The sequence below is a fragment of the Polyodon spathula genome, chromosome 14, assembly GCF_017654505.1.
Source record: "Polyodon spathula isolate WHYD16114869_AA chromosome 14, ASM1765450v1, whole genome shotgun sequence".
In the NCBI taxonomy this organism is placed as follows: Eukaryota; Metazoa; Chordata; class Actinopteri; order Acipenseriformes; family Polyodontidae; genus Polyodon; species Polyodon spathula.
Window position 1 is genome coordinate 39,984,179 of NC_054547.1, and position 22,851 is coordinate 40,007,029.

Sequence of the window (22,851 nt, forward strand, 5' to 3'; positions counted from 1 at the left end):
GTGGCACATCATTCTCCCAGTGCATAGTGCTGAGCCTTCAAGGCACTCCTGTACAAATAGGATTCGCAGTGCTTTAATGGAAACCTTCTTGCCTTAACATGCAGAGGTTTGAATTCCCTATGCACAGTGCCAGCAGAAACCCTTCAACCTCAAGCAAAGTGAAAAGAGGAGATGTTGCTGAATATGTTCTGAATAAAGGCATTGCTGGAGCTTGACACTGTGGTAATATTAAAATATATGGCAACTGTGTCTTAAGGATAACATGTGATATACCATACACATTCTTTTTTTAAACTTTTTTAAATGGTGTTCTTAAGAACCTTAGCCAATATGAACCCCCTATCCAATATGAACCCCCTTAGCCAATATGAACCCCCTAACCAATATGAAACCCCTGTCCAATATAAAACCCCTATCCAATAATTCAATATGAACCCCCTGTCCAATATGAACCCCTTATCTAATATGAACCCCCTAGCCAATATGTCAAAATTAAATAAAGTATAAAAGTATAAATATTATATATAAGTTTTTTTTTTTTTTTTTTTTTTTTTTTTTTTTTTTTAATTTAACAGCGTTATAATGCACAATAAAAACGCAACAGTCTTAAGTTTTACATCAGTAGCTCATTGGGCACATACAGTACATAATGATATTTACATTTTAAATAGTGAGCAATTAGGTTTGTTGATTGTTTGAGTAGTATTGTTCTTTGGGATGCTCAGGGAGGTCATACCCAATACTAACTTTGTAATGTTTTCATTTTGACAGTGTGTTACGTTTCATACTGAGAGAGAGAGAGAGAGAGAGAGAGAGAGAGAGAGAGAGAGAGAGAGAGAGAGAGAGAGAGAGAGAGAGAGAGAGAGAGAGAGAGAGAGAGAGAGAGAGAGAGAATCCCTCATCCGAACATTAATCACGTAGGATTGCGCAGAGATACAGGGAGCTGGCTGAGCAAAAAAAAAAAAAAAAAAAGAGAGAGAGAGAGAAAGAGAGAGCGGCACAGACCAAAAGTCTTCGCTCTTTGTTACCACGGGTTACACGTTCTGTTTAAAGAAATTTCAGTTTTTATGTTGTTAAATTGGTTATATTACAGTGCTAATCAATTTGGATGAAGGAATCGCTACGTTGTGTTTCTGCGCCTAAATCTATCCATCATTGCCATTGGCTGAAAATGTATTCACTGATAAAGCACTTGAAGCTTCCCTGAGATTGCTCTGCCGAGAGAGCCACTGAATTGCTGGGCGTGCGAGCCTGCGGCGTTCCTATCGCGTCTCGCTTCCGTTTTGGCTTTTAATAAAGGAACTGGAAGTTTTTAAAAACAAGAGCAAAGTTATGGAGACCCCTGGACTTTGGATACCAATGCCAGTTTCAAGCAGTGAGAAAGGCTTAACGAATCCATGCCGGCTACAATACATAGAAATAGCTCCGTAATAGAAATTAGCACTGCCATGTTGGTCTGCTAATTTGTGATACTCTTTAAAACACTCGATTTGAATCACTTGGGAATCCCGTGCTGTGAAGAGCCGAGCTATTTCAGCAAGTGAAGGTTAGACTGTGACTGTCGGCGGTTCTGTTTTACTGCACTACATATTTTTCTATTGCAGTTGCACAGTACTTATTATCGGTCATAAACACAAGTAAATCCACTTGCTTTATATCTTTGAACGAGCAGAGACTGGGCTGGAGTGCTCTAAATCGGTTGTTACAGTATCAGCATCACTCATTTTCCTGGAAAGTAGTCGATTGTTTTTTCCTTTTACAGATGTTACAGCATCATGTGAACTGAAGCTTTCCTCGATACCTGGAGATAAGAAATGCTGTTCTCTCAATCGTGACAGTTGAATGAATACCGTTTCTTCCGCTCTGATCTTCATGACTCGGTATCCCAACACTTAAACTCCATTCCACCTGATATCACAGCCCTCTTTCCTGAGGTGTAATTGCTCAGTTGCTGTGGCCCACCCTTAGAATAGCGTTTAGCGCTTAGAGTTGGGGAGATGGCAGCTGCACTTGCCAGCTCCCTGATCCGACAAAAAAGACAGGCTAGGGAATCCAACAGCGACCGCGTTTCAACCTCCAAACGCCGTCCGAGCCCCAGCAAAGATGGGCGAAACCTTTGTGAGAGACACGTATTAAGTGTTTTCAGCAAGGTGCGCTTCTGCAGCGGCAAGAAAAAAACAGTCCGGCGGAGACCACCTGCAGGTCAGTAACACTACACATGTCAAAACTCTTAGGACCACCACAGAGACGCGACCCTTGATTTCACTGCAGGCAACAGATCGCTTGTACTGTCGGAAAGTAAATTCTGAAGGGAATCGCAAAATCACATGACCAGTGTTGCGCTTGTAGTCGTCTCTTATCTTCCTATTTACAAAGCAATCCCGGGCTGTAGTAGCGCTATATTCTTGTCCTCTATTATTATTATTATTATTATTATTATTATTATTATTATTATTATTATTATTATTATTATTCTTCCTAATAAACCTGACTCTGTGTGCTTATTCCAGTACTTTGGACAGATATATTGGTCTTTGCATTTATATGGCAATAAATTATTGTTATTATGTTGTACTGACTGCTAAAAACAATATAGTTCCCCTATTTACACAAATGTGTGCGTTTTCTATATTTATATTCTAATCGCCTATAGATTATTCTTGTGCATTTTCTAGATTCATATTCTTATATAGAGTATTCTTTTCCAATATTAATTCCTTACTATAAAGACCCCCCTTTCAAACAGCCAAATGAATGCATGTTTTTTTCTGTATATGTATTAATAGAATTGTTATTACAAGGCAGACCACCCACCATGTTTAATGTTCAGTAAAACAGAGGCTTCAAAAAAATCCCCAACCCTATTCCCAGGTCCCATCATTTTGATATATAAGGGTTTCTATCAGTGCAATTAAATAGATGTCAGTTCAGCTCTGAACTGGCTTGCACCTACTGTAATTAATTCGTTAAAATGGGACCCTGTATATATGTGCCACCTTTTTGAACACTGAAAGTATTTTATTACTGCACAGCAAGTTTAAATCACTCGAGTGTAAATCACTCATTTTTTAATCAGCATGGTCTGCTTGGTACCTTCATTATCCTAATGGGTACTGCTTGACAAATACACAAATAGGACTGGGCATTGTATAGCAATACCTGTATTGGAAGATGACAAATCCACCACAAGCACTGATGTCATTAAATGCTTTAATAAATAACCCACCCACCATCACCTGATTTGTCTGATCTTTCGGATTGTTTTTTTTTCTTTTTTCCCCATGAGATGCTTCCTCCAACCTTCAAGCACACGTTGCACATAAGGGGAGCAGGCTAGGTCAGTAGCACAGTATCAACATCTGCACCATGCTAATCAGCAACTCCATCTCTCACCCTAATCAGTCTATGAGAATATTTATTAGCTAACCCTGAGACCACAATTGCCTTTGATTTAGAGGGACGCCTCTGAATAAATCACATATTCTGTGACAATTGTAAGGCTTTTTTTTAAGTATTTATTCAAACGTTTAACAAACAAACAAGAATTAGCACCAATACATACCATGGCAACAGTTAGCAATGTGAGTTCGAGCAGCCACTGTATATTGTGTAATACATGTGTTATCCAGTGACATCTCGATTAATATTCCTCCATAGACTGAGCTAGGTGTGAATGAAATCTTCAATACTGTAGGTCTCAGTGTATTGATACATTCCTGTGTTGTCTTCCAAACAATGTCACATTCTCAGCAGTGTATTCAGTGAGATTGTTTCATTCACACATTCCATTATCACAATCCAATGTTTTAAGATTCTGAGATATTGGGGGGAAAATGTGACATGAGACAGAGAAGGTCAGGTTCTACGTGATGTAATAAAATAAAAAGATAAACAGCGGTTTTTATACCTCAGTATTTCTCTTTATGGTTCTGCAAACTATTTCATACAATATTCTACTGCTGAGGGGCTGAGTTAGGCTGCTAACAATGCTGTGGTACTGCAGAGGACAAACCCAACCACACTTCTCTTCTTATCCACAGCAATAGTCTTTTAGATATGAAAGTTTTAGATGGTATAGCTTTAGCCTGAATACAGAACAATGCTCTTTATTTTGCAATGTTATTTGGAAATAATCCAGACACTACAAAGATTCTCCCATAGAAACAATAAACACGATCATGATGATTTTCTGTAGACATCAATCTTGTTTTTCTTCCTCCACAGAATGTTAAGTTGGAACTAAACTACCATTTTGTTTGAAATCAACAAATCCCCATTAGTGTCTCTATGGTGGTGCACCTCTCATGAGTATATGAATATGATAGAGGCTCACAATGGGCCATTGTGGGCATTTGTTTTGCACAAGGCAGACTCATTTTCTGTGTTTTATACACTTTGTAAAAAAATATTAGCTGCTTGTTGTTAATATATAATACATATATAAATGCTGTAACGTAATAAAATAACACATATGTGATTTGAAGCAGCATGTATGAGTTGATGACACTTCTTGATCACCACTATTGATCTGATTTATCAGTCTGGTACAAAGGAAACCTACCAGAATAGACTTGCAAATATATTTGTTTTCCACCTGTCTATTATTTTTTATTTTTTCTCAATGGTGGTCAAGGCAGTTGCATTGTAAAACTACTCTTTTTTTGTTTTGTTTTGTTTTACAGAGCTCCATTGCCACATCATTGTGTGTTTTATTTTTTTATCAATTTCCTTCCATTTGTTTTTTGAAACACATCAAAGTACACACAGTTACTGATAAAAATGTGACCTCTTAGCTGCTGAAATGTCAGAGAATAACCCACTTGCATGTTTAGATGGCAGGCATTTTATGTGTAGGACACATCTCCAGTAATAGCCTTTTATCTATCTGGAAGGATAAAGTTGACTTTACGCTTTTACCAGTTTACTGAATCATCAATAGAAAAGGCTGATTTGTCAGCACTTGAACCTTGTCATCTAGTTACCTTACAGACTGATATAAATCAAGCAGAATTATTAAAGTGCACATCATTAAGCCTTCGGTGTTGTGGTTTTCCCTGCTCTCATTGGGCCAGCTTTAAGATGGGCCTGATTTTCATCTGCCACAGTGGGTGAGTGCTTTACAGGAGGCAACCCTGCAGCCACAGCACAACACCCTCTGGTAGGTACTCAGATTCGTAGTGTCCAAGAACACTAACACTGGGCACAATTATCTATCTTTACAATTTAATAAGTACATATTTTATATCACCTTTGAATCTCTGTTGTAAACACACACAGATAGTTTCTTGGATGGATACTGTACAATTAATCTTTTCTATGTATAAATACCATGTATGCAGCAAGGCAGTTATCAGCAATCAGACAGATCCCATGCCGTGGATAGTTATCATACAATGCAGAGATTTTGAATCAGTATTGTGTGAGCAGGCATGCATTGTGTCTGGGTATTGAGGAGAAGTAGAGTAGACACCAACACAATGAAGGAATTCCTTGCCAGTCAAACTAAGGTAATGACAAGAGTCATCTTATATGGCAGCAGGACATTGCAAACAACTGCAAGCATGAGCCAGACTTCAGTGTAAAAATTGATTAATCAGGCCAATGCTGCTTTGTTAAAGATGATTCAATATGTTTAAATTGTACTGTGCAACTCTGGTGAAGAGAGTGCGGGAATGTGCATGGTTCCCCCTAAATAACTGCAAGATGCGTCCATGAAAGACAGCAATTATATTGAAACAATGTTGGAGCAGGTTAGTCTGTGGATGCTAACTGGGTTAGAAAAGCAGACAGACCATCAATCAGCATTATTGAAATTAGTTTATCACATGTTCTACAGCATTATACAAGTCGTTAAAGGGGCATGAGGCAAGATGCTGCCTTTGCTAACTGGAGGGTCTGTATTCAGACTGCAAATCCAAGCAGCCCTGAAGGAGTTTGCAAACAGCTGAAGGATAGGTTGAGTTGAAAGTGACTCATGACAACAGTGCCAGAGGAGTGTGACATTTGAAGAACATCAATGAATGCATGCAATAACACAGGCACAGTCAACAATGTACAACAAGTTTTGCTGAATGTATTTTTCCCAATACATAGGATGAAGACAGTTCATTAGAAGCCCCTCATTGGTGTGAACACATGCTGTCCTAGGCAGTGATCCAGTGTGCAGTACTGAGATGGCTGCAGTTCATTCTAGTGGCAGTTGACTTTCTGCTATTGAAATATTCCTTCCTGTTATACTTGCGGCAGCAGTGAGAATTGCTGCAGAAATCAGTAGAGTATTGTTAAAGCAAAACCAAATATCTTTGAAAAAAAACAATTGACATGGGTTTCACTTGACCTCCAGTATACTGTATATTTTCTGAAAGACACTTTTTTGTGATACAGTGTATTTGATGTGTTACAGACGCTTTGTGACATGCGTTTTATTTAAGCAGTGCTGCCTGATTTAAAGAAGTTGGTTTTAATAATGTACAGCCTTTTTGCCACTTACAAAAATGAACTAGAGGTTTTGTCCAGTGCCGACCAATGTTGCCTTGGATGGGCTGTTTATGGTCTCCTGTCCATCGCTAACAAAGTAGGGCAGGGACATGGGACTCAAACCATTAAGAAGCACAAAACTCCTACAGTAGATAGAAAATGGGCAAGGAGGCATGGCAAAGTTATACAAGTCAATTCTGATGTATGTTGCAATGCCCATGTATGTATATCTCGATTGTCTTTGCTGTCTGTAATTGCAGGTTAAACAATAAGACCCATATAATTCGTATTTTGTGCTCAGTGCAGATTTACGAATGCTTATACAATTATTACTGACCATAGTGATTACAACTTGTGTCAAAGTGATGAGTTATCAGTATGTCGGCTGCATATGTAATCCATCCTGTGATGGATATCAGTGTAGCTCTAATTAGCAGTAAATATATGTCATTGTTGGGTAATGACAATTTTGGAAATATTTGAGCAGCCGTGACAGGGCATGGGCTTTGCACAAGTAGATTTGTAAATATTGTGTGTGGCTTGTTTATAATCAAAGTTTTAAAAGCCTGTGATGAATGTGGCCATTCCCAGACTGCCAGTGTGAGGATGACCAGCTGTACAGAGGAGCTGGAAGTCACTCCCTTTGTTCTGCTGCTGGAGAGAGTCCGTTTGGAAAGAACTGCAAGCAGCAGATTTCTTTGAGCTGGTAAGGAATTCATGTTCTAGTTCTTTAAAGAATTAGACGTGAATGGCTGAAGCTAAATCTTCAGATCTGCTTGTGATCCAGGCAGGAAACATGCATCCCAGTGAGTATTAGTGCAGCTGTGACATGGTACTCCAATGCTTTCTTTCTTCTTACAGAACCCCAGCTGAAAGGTATTGTCACCCGGTTATTCAGCCAGCAGGGATTCTTTCTGCAAATGCATCCCGACGGCACCATCGATGGGAACAAGGATGAGAGCAGTGATTACAGTAAGAACAGCATCATTAGAATACATTGGACTCTGGATGAGAATAGTGATTACAGTAAGAACAGCATCATTAGAATACATTGGACTCTGGATGAGAATAGTGATTACAGTAAGAACAGCATCATTAGAATACATTGGACTCTGGATGAGAATAGTGATTACAGTAAGAACAGCATCATTAGAATACATTGGACTCTGGATGAGAATAGTGATTACAGTAAGAACAGCATCATTAGAATACATTGGACTCTGGATGAGAATAGTGATTACAGTAAGAACAGCATCATTAGAATACATTGGACTCTGGATGAGAATAGTGATTACAGTAAGAAAAACATCATTAGGATACATTGGACTCTGGATGAGAACAGTGATTACAGTAAGAACAGCATCATTAGAATGCATTGGACTCTGGATGAGAACAGTGATTACAGTAAGAAAAACATCATTAGGATACATTGGACTCTGGATGAGAACAGTGATTACAGTAAGAACAGCATCATTAGAATGCATTGGACTCTGGATGAGAATAGTGATTACAGTAAGAAAAACATCATTAGGATACATTGGACTCTATGTGTGAGAATAGTGATTACAGTAAGAACAGCATCATTAGAATACATTGGACTCTGGATGAGAATAGTGATTACAGTAAGAACAGCATCATTAGAATACATTGGACTCTGGATGAGAATAGTGATTACAGTAAGAACAGCATCATTAGAATACATTGGACTCTGGATGAGAATAGTGATTACAGTAAGAACAGCATCATTAGAATACATTGGACTCTGGATGAGAATAGTGATTACAGTAAGAACAGCATCATTAGAATACATTGGACTCTGGATGAGAATAGTGATTACAGTAAGAACAGCATCATTAGAATACATTGGACTCTGGATGAGAATAGTGATTACAGTAATAAAAACATTAGAATACATTGGACTCTGTTCACAGATGTTTAACCCACACTTGTTTAATTACTGTGCTGGATTGTTTCCAGAAGTGTTTTCATGTTTGTATCGCTCCTCTTTCTCCTTTCAATTGTGTAAATTAACCATACTTGTAGGATGGTCAGGTTCTTGCTAGTTGGAAACAAACTGATTAACTTTACATTTCATAAGAAATATGCTGTTAAATGCAGAACAACAATTGATCCGATGACATTCTTAATGTAAAGATGCCACACATGCATTTGCTCAGTAGTACATGAACACTGCAAATAAAATGCCTGGAACTTTTTAGTGTTTCATTGGCAGGTTGTCTGCTTAAGGCAAATGGGGTCTATACAGTGATTAATGAAATCCATTTGCTTTCATTATCACTGTTAAAATGCACCATTTTTCAGAAGCCCCATTACTGTGCACTTGTTAATTATGCAGCTTTAAAAACAACATCTCCAGCCAAGTGCAGCAGGGGAGTGCAAATCCTCCTGAGAGCACCTATACCAGTGTTTAAAGAGATCAATAAGCATTACTAAGAATGACAAGGAACCCTGCCTAAGGAAGCTTTACTACACTGCAAACACATGTCACAGCTGTAGAGAGAACCCTGCTCAGCAACATGCCAACATGAATGTTTTCAGTGTATCAATACATGCTATTCCAGATTATCAGTGTAAAGCCACATCATATTGTTGGTAAAATGAATGCATATAAGTTACCATAAGATAAAGAGTAAATTTGTACTGGAGGAACAACAGCCCATGCAATTGTTTGTATGTTCTGTGAATTGATTACAACTAATGTTTGTAAATGTCCCTTTGGTTTGAAAGAGGGTTTTCTGAACTTGCATCATTCCTCTTCCTCCTCCTCCTCCTCTTTACTTTCTCCTCTCTCTTCTCTCCTCTTTCTCCTCCTCCCTCTTCCTCCTTCCTCCTCCCTCTCTACCTCCTCCCTCCCTCCTCCTCCTCCTGCTCCTCCTCCTTCTCCTCCCCTTCCTCTCTCTTCCCCCCTCCTCCTCCTCACTCTTTCACACACAGCCTGTTTTTTGTCAGATACAGCAGTCCTGTGACATTGAAACTCAAAGCTCATCATTCTGGGCTTCTTTTATCATTTGAGTCACTGTTATTTTAGTTCTTTTTTTTTCTAAAACAAAATCTGGGTTAGCCATTTTATTTTTACAAAGTTAAGGGAAATGCACCATGTTGTCCCTTTTGACCTTGCTTTTATTTGATAGAACCTTGCTCAGTCCTGGCTAATATCTATCAGAACAATATCCCCCTCCCTGCCTCTAGCTTCTTGACATGAGAAATGGTTTGTCAAAGCCAAGCACCATCATTCTGTCTGGTTCATTAGAAATCAGACTGTCAATCTACTGAAGGATAAGAATTGAAAGAACCCAAGATGTGTGCTGACAAACACTTTCCATGCAAAGAGATGTTTTCAACAAGAGAGCTGTTGAATGACTTGATCTTCATGTTAGTAAATGGAATGTGTTCACAAAATGTAATGTTGGCACAGTTGTCTTGGACTTTCTCATATGGTAAGCCCGCCTGTTAACCAGTTCATAAGTCAAATGCATCTTGAAGGGTATGCACCAAGGGAAAGACAGCAGTGTTTGTAAAGAAAGGTACAGTGTTTGAAAAATCATCAAATTAAATGATAGAAATCAAAGTAATGTTTGTGTTTCTTGGTCTTTCTATTGCAATCATATCCAGGTGGTGGTGTGCTGAATGCAGTGTGTTCTCTATTGCAGCTCTCTTCAATTTGATCCCTGTGGGTTTGCGTGTGGTAGCCATACAGGGAGTGAAAGCTGGCTTGTATATAGCGATGAATGGCGAAGGATACCTCTACACTTCAGTAAGATAAGAAGCTTTCATTTTACTATGTGTTATAGAGCAATTTCCAGCTGTCTGAGTGCACTGAGGATGGATGGGAACATCAAGGCTACTGTCCGTATCCAATCTTAATCACACCTCTTTTTATATGCTGTACATCGAGATTATACAAATGATTCCGTGGCCACAAGGCAGCAGGGATATATTTCAGTGAGTTGTCTTCCAAGTATACTGATACAGATTTCTCTATCTATAGATAGATAGATAGATAGATAGATAGATAGATAGATAGATAGATAGATAGATAGATAGATAGAACAACAATGGGATCTCTCTTTGCACAATGAAGTCTTTGCTAGTAGTAGTGCTTGATTCTGCAAACTCGCAGTTCTCTCCAGTAATCTGTTGAGGTACAGAGGATGTGTTTTGTTGGTAACACTTAATTAACTCCATTCTTCTGATGGCTTTTAGAAAGGGATGCTAAATAATCTTTTCATAACACCAAGTTCATCGTTACAAAAGCCAGGAAGGCATAGTGTTCTGAATTCAATCCTTAAGACATTGAACGGTAAATGTTTTTTCCAGTGTAAATCCGTGATTACTGGAGTTCATGGTCACACACAGAGTGCTTCTTCTAGTTCTGAGGAATTGATTCCTGTGCTGCTTCCTTTTGAAATCACGTACGCAAAGAATGTGCAAAAGCATTGTGCAGGAGAGCTTCACTTTCTGTTACTTCATCTCCAGCAGACACAGTCTAGCTGTGCTGTAGTAAACACAACAGAGATCAGCCTAAAACCCAAGTAGAGCTAAGCTGTGCAGTTTGTCTGTCTGAGAGATATGCATGTTCTAAACGAACGTAGGCATTTTAAAACAAATCAAACTGTAACAGTTTTAGTTCCATCCTATTTACCAGTCGCATTTGCCACACCTGCTACAGAATGTATAATAATAATCTTTATTTTTATATAGAGCCTTTCACAGTGGACCACTATCACAAAGTGTTTTATGCTATATGAGACTAGGGTGTGTGAACTATGCATCAGTTGCAGAGTTACTTACAACAATGTCTCACCTGAAAGACGGAGCACAAGGAGGTTAAGTGACTTGCTCAGGGTCACACAATGAGTCAGTGGCTCAACTGGGATTTGAACCGGGGACCTCTTGGTTACAGGCCCATTTCATTAACCATTGAGACTACCTGTGCTGCTTATTGAGTAGTGTGGTACCATTGAGTGATATAAGCGCATCTAAACAGCTTGTAGAACACATGCAGATACAAACAATTATCAAAGTCACTAGGCACTAGTAAATGAGATTCTGTGATCAAGATCAAGGTAACTATTATATTAACTTTATTACACAGTAATTAATCTGTAATACATATTAAAATATATACCCAAACCCCTTTGTTTCAGGATCTGCTTCTGAACATGGGGCTAGAATCCTGACCCTTCCCAGGGATGCCCTTGATAAAGGAAAACCTTGTCTCATCACTTTACATCTGCCTTGCTTCAGGCAGTCTTTAAAATACAACTATCCAACCCGAGAGCATGTCCCGTCTTTACACAGCTTGTGATATTAAACAGTGTGTGTGGAAAGGTAGAGATACAGTTCTAAGTGGAGTGGTCCTCCTCATGCCACTATATTATATTATCATTATATATATATATATATATATATATATATATATATATATATATATATATTGTTTTGTTTTAAATGATGCTTCCTATGCCTTGTGAAGTAATAGAGCATTTCTTTTTTTAGATGAGAGTGCATTTGGTATTCTGCCTGCATTCCTTCACACCTCCAGGTTGCTTGTGTGATCTTGTTAATTGCCTGCCAGGAATTATTCTCAAATCCTTCTGTTCTTTCTCAGCCCACAGCTTTGATGCATTTTTTCACTCATAGGTATTTCTCTTTGATTCTGCTTAATCTGCACAGATTTTCATAGATAGATCACATTATCTAGAACAAAATTGAAATTAATAATAATAAATGCAAAATATGTTAATTTAATAAATACATAAATAAATAAAACTACTATTCTCTTGGGACGTAATTATAGAGCAAACACAGTTTGAAGGGAAGACTAGAAACCAAACAGGAAGCCTGTTTCCTCTGTTGGTGTGAGTCCATAAGATATTATGTGAAATGTGGGAAATGTTTCCTTGTGCTTACTGAATGCTGGAATATCCATTTCACATACCTTTTAATTAGTTTGAAAAATACTGTGAATGTGCATCACCTGACTGGCTTTCCTGCTGATAACAATATCTTGCAAATGGCTTGCCACAGACTATGGACCCTGTTCACAGACCGCTAGAGTTATTTCATGAAACACTTCATTCATTTACCAAATAAAACATTTATATAATACTTTTGAAATGTATTCAAACTATCCATAAACCATGGTGGGAATCAGAAAAAAAAGCATTAGAAATGTTTGCACAGCCCTTGTGTTTATAAAAGGTGTTTAAAACAGTGAGCTGTGAGGGTCACCATGAGCCTCTGCAAGAATAACGTGCTGTCATTTGAAAGACGTACAGAGTTATTTGTTAGGTCTCTGATGGTTTCATTTGTGCAAAGTCATCCATACAAACCATAATGCGAAACATGCATTAAGCACAGCCTGTTCAGAGAAGTGATGGAGGATGGTATGTCCAGAGGTAATTTATAAGAGCGGCCCCATAGCTAGGGCCCTGTGAAATTCACAGGAGGTTCAAACAGGACAAATCTGCAATTCACTCCTGAATCTCCAGATATCTATGCAGCTACTCCAGCTTAATTGATAACGATAAAGAATAATCACAGAATCAACACATTCCATTCTGGATAATTAGAAGTTATCTTGTTGTTTTAGAAAAAATAGATGCACCAACAAAATTGAAAAGCATTTCTTTGAGAGATTGCATGCAGCAATATCCACTGGGTGTCTATATATACATTGTGTGGCTAGAGGACTAAATTAAAGGTTAAGAATCAAGTGAAAAATATAGGGCCCTGCCCATTGCACTTTACAGTGTTTGATGCGAGGAGAGATTATTAGACATGAGGTTTAAGCTGGCCAGAGGAAACTAGGAATGTGAAATTGTTCTGCGGTTTGTTGTTTCAATGAATCATGAATGAAGGCTTGCATGTTATTCCTCATACACCTTTAGAAGTTCAATAGCATCAATCTCTGGAAGCCTGGATTACTGTTATAAGTCAATCTGACATTGATAAATTGACATATTAAAATGATTGAGCAGTTGTCATCAGTTGTCATCCTGTCCTTTAACCCGCTGCTAATTCATCCTGTCTACTAACCCTAACCCTAACTCACCCTGTCTACAAACCCTAATGTTAACTCATAACGTCTACTAACCCTAATGCTAACTCACCACGTTTACTCATATTCCTCTGCCGCTCATAACGAAGACATCATATAGGTTCTGTTTGCAAGTCTGGCCAACAGGCAGGATATGAACTTTGCAATCAACCATTGTGAAGATAAACTATGTTCACTGGTTTGAGGCTTATTTACAGACATGACAGTACAAACACTATACACTGCTAACTGAAATAATTCAGAAATAAATAATTCAGCAGATACCAAGTTGATTGGAAGCAACAAACTGACTTATTGAAGTAATCACTTTTTTGACTGTCTATTGACTCTCACTTTTATCTCGGTTTGCATTATTGGCTGTAAAGCACATTTCCTAAGTACAAAGAAGGAGGAGGTGACCCAGATTCACGGACAATTAAATTAGGTGAAAGTCAAAAGAAAATTGTTTATTCCATTTTGTATCATTGGAATACATCTAGAGGAAATGTATGGACCTCCCTAGGGGTCTAATATTTGCTGAGCATTTTTAAATCGAACCCTTTGTATTAGTTTATTAAAATGTTACAATGTATGCAACATTAGTTAATTTGTTAGTAAGCTGTTTATAAACTAACAATGAAGACTGAACAAATGCAAATTAACTGTCAAATAAAGTGTTCTCTCCGATAGTTCACATGTGGATACAAGTTGATTGAAACCCTGCTTCAATGCCTATATTATAAATGCCAGTTATTACAGTATGTTTGCTTACAATGTCCTATTGTAAGTGACTCTGCATATAATGCACAGTTCACAGCCTACCTCTGTAAAGCGCTTTGCGATGGTGGTCCACTATGAAAGGCACTATATAAAAATAAAGATATCATATATTATATTATTATTACACACTGGCCTATCCTCTAATGTTGTCTAGGTTATCATAAGTAGGGAAAGTTATAAGTGCCTGAAGGTTAATGCAGCCTTTGAAGAGTTTTAGCTTGAGGAAGAAAGTCATGTTTGTTTTGATGTTTGTTTCTGGATTTCATGCATTAGATCACTTAATGAAAGATATTTATCTCTCGTTAGGTCTCTTTTTGATTTGATTGTTCTGTTTGAATACTAGTACTGCACATATGAATGCCTGTGAATGCTCCTTTTATCTCTAAATGCTTCCATTAGTGTGCTTGCGTTCTATAAACACATTGCACATGGCAATTATTGGACTCATTCCAGTTAGCTGATGTGATATCTAGCGAAAGTGGCAAGTTCCAGAAAAAGGATCCTCCATATACTGACTGATCGTTTCACAGACCCGGATTAGCACTAATCTGGGATTTCATCTTGAAAATGTCTGCTGCCATTGTAGAAAAAATACGAGTTGATCTCTATTTTGAAATGTTCAGTGTATATGTTGATGCTGTTTTGGCAATTTAGTTTCCACTCAGCTCTAAACTCAGAGGAGCACACACAGAAATGCACAACTTATTGGATAGTATAAGAAATACGTTTGTATAGCTTTTAGCATCCTTTTTATTTACAAAGCCATGGGTAACATTTCGAATGCAGAGGACCATCATAACACTGAACCCTCATGGCACACCTAGAAACACCTCTGGATTACACTGCTTGAAGGAGCCCTTATGAGCAAAGCATTCTTTATAATGTGCCCTGCAAAGCTCAAAACAGCAGGTGGTTTAGGGGTTTGGACCTCTGTTCTATATTACTTTTAAAACCCAGATCACAGCTACACTCCAGACACACTCAAATCCTAGCAGTGCCTGCAGCTTTCTAAATGATGCTTTCAAGGTGATTATATTAGCAGCAAAGAGAAAATAGGACAGCCACACCCTTAGGCCTGTCTATTCTGATACAGACAAGCTGTAGCTAAGAGAATGATAAGAATAGCAGACATTGTTTGTGATTTGTGGACTCTGGCCATATTTCCATTTCTGAATTCGTTCTTCAGATGGACTAAAGAAACCACTCACCCGTCTGACTGTTTAAGAGACACGGTCTCTTGTTAACTGGCCAAGTGTTATCCATTTGTCAGGAAAGTGCCCTAAAATGTCAGAAATGGTTTATTAAACTGGAATCAGCATTGCTCTGCAGAGTGCAGTCTGAGGAGAGCGTTGGTCAAAATGTATGAATAAGATGCAAGGAGCGAGGCAGATTAATTACATGCAGTTATCAAACTGCTGGGCAAGTGAAGGCTATCTGCTACTATTTGTTAAACATTTTACCTCTCACTACTTGAAAATTGAGGTCAATAGTTTAGGACAAACTCCCACAACACAGACATTTGAATTGATTCAGTCTTATTGCCGACTACGGTACACCAAAGCATAAATAGTCATTGCATCACTGCCTCTTGGTTTAAGGGTTTAAGACATGGTAGGAAAGCCCTGTTGTTTATTTGTATTGTTTGTTTATTTTTAGAATGGGGTCTCCCCCTCCGCCCCTGTGTTGTTATTTTGTATTTGTTTATTGTTGTATATTTGTGTTTATAGATGACGGCTAACCGCCACGTGTTTTGTTTGTTTATTATTTGTTATGACAGCGTAGCTGTGCTTTTAGTTTTGTTATTGTTTTACAGCGTGGATGGGAAGCCCCATCCATATTATGAAACTCCTGCGGAAAGTGGCCATCTCCCGAATTAATTAAGTGACTAATTTGTTGTATAATCGGGAGATGGACACCTGTATAAATACCTGCAGCTCTCTGCACTCGGGGTGGGTGTTCAGTGGAGGAACGACAGCGAGCGAGCAGTAGTGAGAGAGGAGAAACTAAATCTAAAAGAATATAAGGATCTGTGAAGGCTACTGCCCAGCCGGACCTTAATTCATTATTTGTGTTCGAGATTTCTTTTGTTTAATTGTTTTATTTCTGCTCTGCGAGCCAGTGTTTATTTTTGTTTAAATTTTGTATTTATTTTTGCTCTTAAATAAACAGCGCAAGCGCCACTGCACCGCACCTTTGTTTTTGTTGCGCTTTCTTCTAGCCCAGGTCACCGCACCGCCATTTCCTGCCACAACACCTAGAGCATAATAGATTAGACAGCCTTAAGGTTAGCTTCAAGGGCAGAGATTGGAAAGCAGAGGGGTGCAAATCAAACGCAAGGGATGACTTGCTTATTAATGTTTCTCTTTGTTTTAAATCACATGATGTACTATGGGTAGGAGTTTTTCCTCCTTCAAAAATGTAATTACTAAAATGTTACACATTAAGGTTTGTTTATAAACAGCATGTACAGTATTTTCTAACAAAGGTAAGTGATAAGTTGATAATTCATTTTTTTTAAACTGACAGTAGAGCATTTTATTAAGACTATTATATTGCTAACTTGCTGCGTTCAACATTGTAATTTAGAATACAAAATATTAGGTACAAAATAAATGTATACAATGTTTTCAAGGCTACAGTTGACAATTGAGATGCATTATAATATGAAATACCGTGCATGTTTTCTCTCTATCAGAAATAGCATAACACTATTTCTGTTCCGCTTATTTTGTCTTGACAGGACGTGTTCACACCGGAGTGCAAATTTAAGGAATCAGTGTTTGAAAACTACTATGTCATCTACTCCTCAACGCTGTTCCGACAGCTGGAGTCCGGCCGGGCCTGGTTCCTGGGACTCAACAAGGAAGGGCAAGTCATGAAAGGAAACCGGGTGAAGAAAACAAAACCCTCATCGCACTTTGTACCAAGACCAATTGAAGGTATTTGAAAACATCTAGATTTCAGATAAGTGTGAGCACAGCCCTCTATGAGATGGGCGACTTACACTGGCATCTGCCTGCTGTAGACATGAGATTGTAGACATGAGATTGTGCAGCAGCTACCAAGGACCCTCTGTAAACATGAGACTGTGCATTGCCAGTCCTTGTAATTAAAACATTTATATAACGGTATTCAGCACCCAATTTGAATTACTAGCACAAAAAGAAAAAAAAAACATTCAAAAGGAGATTCATTTATCCCAAATATCCTGGGATTCTAGTTCCAAGTCTCTTGTCTCATTAATCCCCACATTCTTATTTTATGGCTTATTGCAAATTTTGAATTTACAATCTAAACTGTTTCCTTCATCTCTCATTTTAAATGAACCTAGAGAGAGAGAGAGTGAGCAAGAAAGGGGGAGAAGGAAGAAGGGAGGGGAGAGGGGAGAGAAAGGAGGGGGGAGGGAGAGGAGGGGGGGGGGGGGGGGGAGGGGGGGGGGGGGGGAGCGGGAGAGGGAGAGAGAGGCATTGTTGAACCCAATTCTGTCTGCACCAGCTCGTAGATATGTACCTAATTACCAGCCCCATTCTGTTTCTTGAGTCACTCAATGCTGAATTACAATGTACAAGCGTTCTCTGCATCCTTTACTTGCAACATCACAATCTCGGGTTTCGTAGTCACCATTTTCCAAATCTAGTGCAGGTCTCCCAAGGTCATTCAAAGCACATTATTCTTGCCAGAGTGGTTAAAGTATGTCATGTAGTCTAGTCAGAATATTGTATTAACTTCTGTTCTTTATAAACCGAAGTTAAGATAAGCAAGCATACTTCCTAAAAATAGGAACAATGCTACAAAAACATGTTCTAAATGTTTGTTCTGGCTGCTGATTGTCAGGCTGCATTAAGGGAGCTACAAACCCCTTGTGCACATTCTGTTCATACGATTGCTGTATTACGTGAGCTGCAACCCTGCAATGTGAAACACGGTCACTGCAGTTCTAGAACACTGGAAATGAGTGGAATTGAACTTCCTCATGCATGAACATGCAGATGCATGCTTCTTAACAAGCATTCTCTATTGCCACTGCTGGAGGCTTTTAGTTGTTTGTTTGCTTTCCCACATCCCAATGAGTAGTTATTGGATACAGAACAGTATCAAAGCAGTCCAGGTTATTCTACTTACTTTGGTTTTTCTCCATTCCTTCTTTAAACTTATGCGTTTACTATATAAAACATATAACATATTGATGAGTAGTTATAAAATGGCAGAAATGTTAACCCCTTTTAAATAAAACATTATTGAGGTCATCATTTTGAGACTATGAAAAATGAATGTGCAGTAGGTTTTAATTTCCCTATTCTTGAACTAGAAATGCTTAACTTTCTTTATTAATGATACATTTGAATCTGCTTACATAGTAGAATGTGACAACCATTTATTTTATTACACACAGAGCTGCTCATCTGATTATCTCCCATATCACTGTGGATTCAGAATTGTTTAATAAAATAACCAGTTATCAGGGATTTGTAGATTTAAACCATAAAAAGCATTCATACATAAGTGAGAGTCACATAAAGTGCAATTCACACAAAGCTTAATCTGGTGATATACAGGAGACAGCTTTAAAGTGTTTCTGTTACCTTCTCCTAGTATAGAAATCTACTACATCTGCTTCACATGTATACATTTATGCATAAGATACATTCACATATTATTTCTTAACATTTCTGATCTTTTGACAAGTCAAAATACACTCCCAGAAACACTGTATGGTAACACTACATGGTAACACTCTCATATTATCAGCATTTTGACTAGTCTACTGCACACAAGACTGGAAGTATTTTACCAAGGCAGGTATTTCATGAATATTTTACATTTAATTGCCTTTTTAAAGCAGGTAATATTCTTTAAAGAGGCCACTATCTGAGAAAAACAAAACGTGTGTGTGTGTGAGAAATCAGCACTGACAACGTGTGTGTGTGTGTGTGAAAGCAGCACTGACAATGTGTGTGTGAAAACAGCACTGACAGTGTGTGTGAAAGCAGCACTGACAACGTGTGTGTGTGAGAAAGCAGCACTAACAACGTGTGTGTGTGTGAAAGCAGCACTGACAACATGTGTGTGTGTGTGAAAGCAGCACTGACAACGTGTGTGTGTGTGTGAAAGCAGCACTGACAATGTGTGTGTGTGTGAAAGCAGCACTGACAATGTGTGTGTGTGAAAGCAGCACTGACAATGTGTGTGTGAAAGCAGCACTGACAATGTGTGTGTGAAAGCAGCACTGACAACGTGTGTGTGTGTGAAAGCAGCACTGACAATGTGTGTGTGTGTGTGAAAGCAGCACTGACAATGTGTGTGTGTGTGAAAGCAGCACTGACAATGTGTGTGTGTGAAAGCAGCACTGACAATGTGTGTGTGAAAGCAGCACTGACAATGTGTGTGTGAAAGCAGCACTGACAACGTGTGTGTGTGTGAAAGCAGCACTGACAATGTGTGTGTGTGAGAAAGCAGCACTGACAACGTGTGTGTGTGTGAAAGCAGCACTGACAACGTGTGTGTGTGTGAAAGCAGCACTGACAACATGTGTGTGTGTGAAAGCAGCACTGACAACGTGTGTGTGTGTGAAAGCAGCACTGACAACATGTGTGTGTGTGAAAGCAGCACTGACAACGTGTGTGTGTGTGAAAGCAGCACTGACAACGTGTGTGTGTGTGAAAGCAGCACTGACAACGTGTGTGTGTGTGAAAGCAGCACTGACAACATGTGTGTGTGTGAAAGCAGCACTGACAACGTGTGTGTGTGTGAAAGCAGCACTGACAACGTGTGTGTGTGTGAAAGCAGCACTGACAACGTGTGTGTGTGTGAAAGCAGCACTGACAACGTGTGTGTGTGTGAAAGCAGCACTGACAACGTGTGTGTGTGTGAAAGCAGCACTGACAACGTGTGTGTGTGTGTGAAAGCAGCACTGACAATGTGTGTGTGTGTGAAAGCAGCACTGACAATGTGTGTCAGAAAGCAACACTGACAACGTGTGTGTGTGGGAAAGCAGCACTGACAATGTGTGTGTGAAAGCAGCACTGGCAATGTGTGTGAAAGCAGCACTGGCAATGTGTGTGTGTGTGTGTGAGAAAGCAGCACTGACAATGTGTGTGTGTGTGTGAAAGCAGCACTGACAATGTGTGTGTGAAAGCAGCACTGACAACATGTGTGAGAAAGCACCATTGACAATGTGTATGTGAGAAAGCAGCATTGACAATGGTCTGCAAGTGAACATCTCCCATTCTACAGTTCTCTTGATAATAAATCAAACTGTGATGGATTACATGAGCTACACAGAAATCAATGTATATAGATTGCAGAATCCCCTAATAATTGCAAATAGAAATATAGTGTATAATACTGTTCTAATAGTGTGTATAATACTATCGTCAGCAATCCACACAGGCATTCTCAATACTGAGGTTCTCTTCACATGTATGCTTACACTGGGTTCTGTACTAACACTGTGCTCCAGGCTTTCTGTATACACCATTATTTAACATGGCCTGATGCTCATGCTCTGTGAAATGTGTTGTTCTTTCTGTATACCCCATTATTTAAAATGGACTGATGCTCATGCTCTGTGAAATGTGTTGTTCTTTCTGTATACCCCATTATTTAAAATGGCCTGATGCTCATGCTCTGTGAAATGTGGTGTTCTTTCTGTATACCCCATTATTTAACATGGACTGATGCTCATGCTCTGTGAAATGTGGTGTTCTTTCTGTATACCCCATTATTTAACATGGACTGATGTTTATACTGCATGAAATGTGTTGTTCTTTCTGTATACCCCATTATTTAAAATGGACTGATGTTTATACTGCATGAAATGTGTTGTTCTTTCTGTGTTGTAGAGGTCTAGTTTTTGTACTGTACCAGTGTTGTTATTGTGAGTCTGTAAATATAGTTGATAGTAATGTTAATACTGTATTGTAACTGCATGCTTAGTTTTCTTATTAGTTTGTGTCTTTGTTATTCAATGGCTTTGTGTTTGAGAGTCAGACACCGTTGTGATAACATATGAAGCACTTTGCATACGAAGCACTTTCCTCTGATTTGTGTTTATTAACCAAAAGTCAGTTCTAATACTTAAAGATGATGTACGCTTAAAAATGTAACTGGATTGGGAATGCTGGGCTGGTCTATATAATACATGTACTGAGAAAGTAGCTTCTGCATGACTGAGACAGTCCTCCCTGGAGTAAGAAGGCCATTTCAAACCTGACAGAAGCACTTTACACAGGCCATGCAAAAACATGTGAGGAATGGATAACACAAAAACATGAGGAATAAATAACACAAAAACATGTGAAGAATAAATAACACACAGACCCACTGTGAGTGATTGTAACCATCACAGGTGAGAGTGAAACTACTGTTCAAATGGCAGCTGAAGCCAAGTGCTCTTTAAAAAAGCCCTGCATCCAACACTGTGTGTGTGCTCCATGGTCCTGCAATTTGTTTTACTGTATATCATGCACTGTCTGAAAGCACTTTGCTTTGTCAACTAGGGTTTGTAAAATGGCAAGTGTTATTTATTGTGATGTTCACATCCCTTTCTTTGTGCTTCTCCACAGTGTGCATGTATAGAGAGCCATCCCTGCATGAAATTGAAGAGAAAAAGGGAGGCTCGAGAAAAAGTTCAGGGACTCCAACCATGAATGGAGGCAAAGTGGTCAATCAAGACTCGACATAACAGAATCTTCACAACCACCTCCCCTGAGCAAAGGAATGGGCCTGCATTCACAACCCTCTCCCCAGAGCATTGGTGAAAAAAAACTAAACAAGAACTGAACCCTGGCCTGTGCACCGTTTTACAGAAGAAAAAAAAGAAAAAGAAATATTTGAAATTAGGACTTGAATTTACATTTTATGGAAAAGTCTGCTGTGTGACAAAGGAAGTTCATCTTTGCATTCTGATAATAAAAAATGAACTTTAAAAGTTACATTTTGGAATTAGACTTAATTAATTCTGTTAATGGAGCTGTGCTAAAATTCCAGCATAACATTTTAAATGTTCAAGCCACTTTTGCTCGCATAGTGCTATTCTTATTTGTTTATTTATTTAATTATTGGTTTTAGACCAGTCATTTATATAACATCAATTTGATAGGTATGTTAATGGAGGATTTTATCTGAATATGCTTCCCAAAACCAAGCTCAAATATTTTGTAAGAATGTCCATCATTTTGGTAAATGAATTCAATTTATTCATCTTTAATAATTCTTTATTATCTTTTGGTCAAGAAAAAATGTGTCAAGTTCATTTCCACGATCATGTGATTTCAAGCAATGCAAGATGCGCTCTCACAGTTATAAATAAGGATACATTCAAAATACAAAGTGTGTTTATAATAATAATAATAATAATAATAATAATAATAATAATGTGAGGGTTACCATGCTCAAGATGACATCACACAGTACTTGGGACTGAATTAAAAACACCTGCATTAACTCAGGAAGAAATGCTATTGAGTGACTATTACACGCAAGCAGTTTGAGTCTTCCTATTTTTAGCATGATGATTTCTTAAAATGATG

At 38.5% G+C, this 22,851-nt stretch overlaps 1 protein-coding gene across 2 annotated transcripts; it reads left to right on the forward strand.

The window, feature by feature from the left end:
* The first annotated feature begins 1,047 nt into the window (after positions 1-1,047).
* LOC121327174 (fibroblast growth factor 12-like) lies at positions 1,048-22,616 on the forward strand. 2 transcript variants are annotated; one of them, XM_041271024.1, is made up of 5 exons: positions 1,048-2,202; positions 7,339-7,449; positions 10,149-10,252; positions 17,061-17,259; positions 21,886-22,616. In XM_041271024.1, the coding sequence occupies exons 1-5, from the start codon at positions 1,998-2,000 to the stop codon at positions 22,002-22,004; spliced, it is 738 nt and encodes a 245-aa protein (XP_041126958.1). In that variant the 5' UTR covers positions 1,048-1,997; the 3' UTR covers positions 22,005-22,616. The 2 variants fall into 2 exon arrangements, with proteins under 2 accessions (XP_041126958.1, XP_041126959.1); XM_041271025.1 differs by lacking the exon at positions 1,048-2,202 and adding an exon at positions 7,088-7,183 and having other exon boundaries at positions 21,886-22,611.
* The last annotated feature ends 235 nt before the right edge of the window (positions 22,617-22,851 follow it).